We start from the raw sequence: 5555 nt of genomic DNA on the forward strand, positions 1-5555 counted from the left end.
AAAATGTCAACTTAATATTTTATATATACTTTTATTATTTTTTATTTTTAGTTGTTTTTTATATTTAAATACTTTAAGATATATTTATTTGATTAATCAAATGTCAGTTTGGATTATGGAAAATTTTATATTATAAGGACAAAATAATGTTGGTTTATAGTATAGAGACAAAGATAGTGAATTTTTATTTTGTTTTGGCAAATTTCTCGAAAAGGAATGCTGATGCGAAAATGAATCTAAAACAAAAAGAATATATTTGATGATTTTCTCAACTGATCCAAATCCTAGCGTTAAACAAACAGTTGAGTGGAATGGTAAGAGTTCTCAAACAATTAAAAGAAAAAGCAAATTGTATTCTAAAAACTGAAAAAAGCTAAAGTTTCTGGATAACGACGGAGTTAGCTATACCAGCCTGCTCAATAGTTAGGTCAAAGTCTGTCAATTGTTTAGGAGGGAACCCCATGGTTAGTAACTTGTACTCTCTCGAGCCACCGGGTCTTGAAGCGTCGATGAACCGACGCACATCTCTGACGGTGTGGTGCTTGTTAAACCTGGATACAAGGCGTGTGCCGTCTGCCAATCTGAGCTGGATGGAAGTTGTTGGTGCTGCTTGGTCCACAATAAGCCCTCTTGATGGTCCTGGTGCTGTGTTCATTTGTGCGGGTGGAGCTTGTGGTTCTGCAGAGCCTGATCCGCTGGCTCCTAGAGTCCTTCCTACACCTTGGAATGGGTTTTTGGGCTTTGGTGGTTCCTGTGTGTCAAGAGATAACATAGTAAGAACACTAAGAGTATGTATAACTAAGAGAGAGAGAGAGACTTACCGTGTAGTTGTCGTCACGCTTGACGAGATCAACATGAACACGTATCTTCCTATCTACTGGTTCGAGTTCACGAGGGCACTCGGATCTCATAATACTCTACATATACAACATATATAATCAAGATTCCAAGAAAGTGACCTAAACTAGGCTTGAGAAAATCATATGTATCAGCCAACCAATAACGATTCTATTATTACAATTGAGTGGGAAAGGGTTTGATTATACCTCCATAAAAGTTGCGTTTTGGGGGTCATCAAAACTCCTCAAAGGACCATCATTAACGGTGAAACCGTTCCTCCAGAAAGTGATGGTGTGCATAACAACTCGAGGCTGGTCTTGCTCTCGCTGAGGAGAAGAGGGAACAGGTTCGCCAGACAACATCCGTGAAGGTCCAGTGAAGCTTGTAGAAGCTGACCTGGACGGTTCAACAGGTCTGTCTACAGCAGACTGCCTAGCTTGCTCAAAAAGCGCGTCAACGTCTTTTGCTTTGTTAGGATCTTGAACCATCATCCCACTAATACACACAGTGCACAAAAGAATATATCACGTACTGAAGATCAAAAAGCCAACACACAGTGAAAATATTAGGTTACCTCTTCTGTCCGCCAGTATAATACTCTTGGCCCTCATCTGGAGAACGGTTCAGGTCAGCGAACGTACGGATGTTCCCAGCGTGTTGACGGCTCCTGGTATCACCTTCTTGATTCTCCGGAGAGGTTTCAGCAGCGGGAATCGAAGGAGGAGGTAAATTAGGGTTTGGGACAGCTGGCAAATCGGCTGCGGAGGCGTCGTTGTCGAGGAAGGAGGAGACGGCAGCGTCTAGATCCCATCGGTAACTTTCGAGGAAGTGAGAAGCTTCTTCTCTTGTTGAAGAAGTGATCTCGAGGAAGGAGCTGATCAGATTCTCCTTGTTTTCCACCTCCATCTCGGTTGTTGGATGATTTCTTTTCTCTCTCTTTTTTTTTGCGATATTTATATCTTTCGAATCGGAATATCTTTCCTTTTCTTACGTTTTCAATCGTTTAAGGCCCAAAGGCTTATTAGTCTTTCCACCCTTCCAGTTTCTTTGTGAGAATCCAACATTGATGACAATTGTTAAAAACAGACTAAAAAGATATGTTCTTCCCAAACAGAAAACACCTATGATGCACCGGGACGGATACGGGAACGGATACGGGGACGGGAGCGGGGACGGAAAACGGCAAAACTTAAAATTTATGGATACGGGTACGGCATGAGTACGGCTGTATAATATATATATATATAGTAAATATTAAAACCAAATCATAATTCTCATATAAAATAAAACACCATGATAACATCTTAAGTAGAATAAAACAGCATGAGAACATCTTAAGTAAAATAAAACATAACTATAATATCTTTAAGTAAAATAAATAATAAACTAATCATCGATCAATCCGTTCTCCAAATCTGGCTCATCTAGTGAAAGACTTGCAAACTCCAAATATCCCACATCTTCCATAGAATCAAAATCATCTCCACCAACATCCCACATCTTTGTCTTTTCTTCTTCGTATTGCTTGGAATTCCTTGATAAGAAACGTAAATTGTTGTGGATAAAAACCAGATCTTGAGCACGACTTGGATTCAACTTATTTCTTCTAAGTGAATGAATGAATGAGTAAGTACTCCAATTACGCTCAGTACATGAAGATGAAGTAGGCTGTCCAAGCAACTTAAAAGCTAAAGTCTGTAGGAGAGGAGTTTGAGCACCAAAGTTAGCCCACCATTTTCTGGGTTCCATAGTAAACATCACTGAAATGCATGTCAGATCCTCAAAAGGACCCGTTCTCATGGAGAACATAGCATATTCATCCATAACCTTAAGATGATCATCAGTACTTGGAAACAATCTCCGAAAACACTTCATTCTCCCTCCAGAGACATCTCGATCTCTATGTGGACCAAGTCTTGTAGAATCTTCACTTAGCCATTCATCACTATAAAATCTACAATACAAAAACATATTTTATATGAGACAGAAAAAAAGAAAGAAAGAAAAAGCCATTTAGTTGAAAATCATATACCTTGGATTCAAAGAGTGAGCTAGACAATGCAGAGGAGTGTTGTTTTTTGTCCAACGGTCCACCAAAATCTTATAAACAACCTCGTAGAAAGGACTAGCTTCAATCACTGAACGTCTTTCCTTTTTATAGATTTCAGACTTCACCTTCTCAATCATAGAATCCCACATCTCATATACCAGATGAAGACATGGTTTGTCAGTGTCACAAAACCTTATCATCTCATATATAGGTCTTGTGAAATCAATAATGTATGACACTTTCTCCCACCATTCATCATCAAGAATCAGACCCTTCACAAAAGTTGATTTCCCCACATCATCTTCTTTGTAAGTAGACCACTCCTCACTTATGACCATAGCTTGAAGGCCTCTTTTGATAAGCTTCAGTCTCTTAAGCATCACAATGATAGAAGCAAAACGTGTATCGGCAACTGCAAGCAATTTGAGAGGAGAGAACTTATTAAAGATGGCTAGTCTCGTGTTGTGGTTCATGATGAAATGTTTTATTGCAAGTGCATCTCCATGAACATCAGTTATCCAGCTGCATTCTCCATATGTTGTTTCATTCCTCTCCACATTCCTTGCTGCGCAAATATTCTTCAAAGCAAGATTAAGGGTGTGAACCACACATGGTGTCCAATAAATATGAGGAAACGTACTCTCAATAATCTCTCCAGCAGCCTTACAATTTGCTGCATTATCAGTGATGATTTGCACAACATTTTGATGGCCCACTTCGTTGATAACGTCTTTCATCAGATCAGAGATGAAAAATCTATCTTTCACTTCTCCGAAACAGTTCACAGCCTTGAGAAATATAGGACCACTTCCAGAAGTAGCAATGAAATTAATCAAAGGTTTTCTAGTAGGATCACTCCAACCATCCGACACAATCGTGACCCCTCTCTCTTTCCATGTTGACTTAAATGGACCCAATAATCTTTCAACATTGTTTCTCTCTTTCTGAAGCAACGTGGTTCTAAGCTTATTGTAACCAGGGGGCACATAACCATCAATCTTGTTTTCAGCAGCAAACTGGTAAGATCTATGATAATGTGGGTTTCTTGCGAGGTTAAACGGCACACCTCCACTGAAGAACATTCTTGCAATTTCTTGATCCAGTTGATCCCTGGCTTCAATACCAAAAGCTCTAACAATTGTAGAATCAGTAGCCTTTCTTTTCTTTGAAGCAGGACTGGTTTCACTACTTTCACCAGGCAACGGAGGCGCTCGAGAACCACTCTCGTTTCTCTTCTTCTCAAAGTCATCTTCCAACTTTTTCATTTCAGCTATTTGAGTCCTCGTTGCTTTCTTACATATAGCAATACCTTGATTTTTAATTTGAAGTAGATGAGCTTTAACTCTAGAATACGAGCCTTGTCGATCTTCATTGCAAATATTGCACTTAAATTTCCAAGTGCCTCCTTTTGCTCCTGATTTCTCCAATTTAGTCACGTAGTTCCATAATGGAGCTTCTTCGGAAGCAATGTCAATATTATCACTTGATCCTTGACTGATTTGCCGTCCCCGTCCGGGAAACGCAGCTGGTACGGGAGACGTGACTGATTTGCCGTCCCGGTGCTTCATAGGAAAACACACAAGACTTCGTATAAAGAATACGTGCCTTGTGCTAACCTTAACCTTAAGATGATTATTATTATTACTAGGAAACAATACCGCTCGTAAACGGACTCGAAGAGCGAACTTTTTTTATTTTTTTTTATTTTTTTGTATTAATGTTCAATCTATTTTAAATATATTTTAAACAAATATTTTTTATGGATTAAATAATTAGATTAATATATGTACACAAAAAATGTGTGCAAAATACAATGCGTAAATAAACAACAAATATTAATAATGTATTAAAATTTTAATTGTTCTTAGACAGGATAACAATATTAAGTTACATAATCATCTTCTATTATTTTTTTTCTTTTTATGCGGCCATTTTACTTCTTCCGTTCCTTCTCATTGAATTTATTATGAGAAGATGCATTTAAAACCAAATGAATACACATAATTCTTAAAATTTTAAAATACAACTTTAAGATATTACTTTTTGAACTATTTAAAAAACACAACCTTTCATAATTGTAAATATTTAGATAAATTATTAATAAAATGATATGGGCAAAGTAAAAACAAAAATACACAATTTTTCATCCCAGAAACTAATAAATATTTTTTTGTAAATGAAACTTAAGTTTCTAAAATAAAACAAAGAATAACAGATGAATTTCTTAAAAAGAGAAAATAATTATATATCACAATCTATGTAATTGTGATACTAAAAACTCAAGGAACAAGAACTTCACATTTTATTAATAGAAAATAAAAAGGGAGAATTACCAATTGTGACTCAAAACTTGGAGTCAAACCCAAAAGAGTACCCCAATTTGGGTCAAAGGCAAAAGTAACATAAAAGTCTATTGAAATTACAACTATCTCTTTGTGAATAAACAAAAAAACGGATTTTTTTTTACGTTTCTACCCCTCGCAAGTCGTCTGTAAACAGACGACTTGAAAATAAGTCGTCCAGACGACTTTAAGTTAATTCGTCTGGACAGTTATTCTTAAACATAATTTAAAAATTTTGTAAAAAATATTTTGATAAGTGAAAAATTGGAATTATGTAATTAACATATGTCTTAAGAGATATAAATTAATATATAACAAATTTC

At 36.6% G+C, this 5555-nt stretch overlaps 2 protein-coding genes across 2 annotated transcripts; both read right to left on the reverse strand.

Moving 5' to 3' along the window:
• Nucleotides 1-258: 258 nt before the first annotated feature.
• On the reverse strand, nt 259-1763 carry LOC108822925 (plant UBX domain-containing protein 5). The gene is made up of 4 exons (XM_018596126.2): nt 1415-1763; nt 1047-1335; nt 822-917; nt 259-751 (listed from the first exon to the last, which is right to left on the reverse strand). The coding sequence occupies exons 1-4, from the start codon at nt 1744-1746 to the stop codon at nt 374-376; spliced, it is 1095 nt and encodes a 364-aa protein (XP_018451628.2). The 5' UTR covers nt 1747-1763; the 3' UTR covers nt 259-373.
• A 463-nt stretch (nt 1764-2226) lies between these two features.
• LOC108837269 (uncharacterized) lies at nt 2227-4458 on the reverse strand. Its single transcript, XM_018610328.1, has 2 exons — nt 2873-4458; nt 2227-2794 (listed from the first exon to the last, which is right to left on the reverse strand). Exons 1-2 carry the CDS (start codon nt 4456-4458, stop codon nt 2227-2229), a joined length of 2154 nt encoding a protein of 717 aa, XP_018465830.1.
• Between the last annotated feature and the right edge of the window lie 1097 nt (nt 4459-5555).

Source organism: Raphanus sativus, chromosome 8 (assembly GCF_000801105.2).
Source record: "Raphanus sativus cultivar WK10039 chromosome 8, ASM80110v3, whole genome shotgun sequence".
NCBI lineage: Eukaryota > Viridiplantae > Streptophyta > Magnoliopsida > Brassicales > Brassicaceae > Raphanus > Raphanus sativus.

Coding starts and splice junctions, on each gene's coding strand:
- LOC108822925 (XM_018596126.2), bottom strand. CDS start 1,746: ATGGAGGTGGAAAACAAGGAGAATCTGATCAGCTCCTTCCTCGAGATC. Junction 1,336..1,414: donor TATACTGGCGGACAGAAGAG/GTAACCTAATAT, acceptor TGTGTGTATTAG/TGGGATGATGGTTCAAGATC. Junction 918..1,046: donor AAAACGCAACTTTTATGGAG/GTATAATCAAAC, acceptor TTGTATATGTAG/AGTATTATGAGATCCGAGTG.
- LOC108837269 (XM_018610328.1), bottom strand. CDS start 4,458: ATGAAGCACCGGGACGGCAAATCAGTCACGTCTCCCGTACCAGCTGCG. Junction 2,795..2,872: donor GCTCACTCTTTGAATCCAAG/GTATATGATTTT, acceptor TTTGTATTGTAG/ATTTTATAGTGATGAATGGC.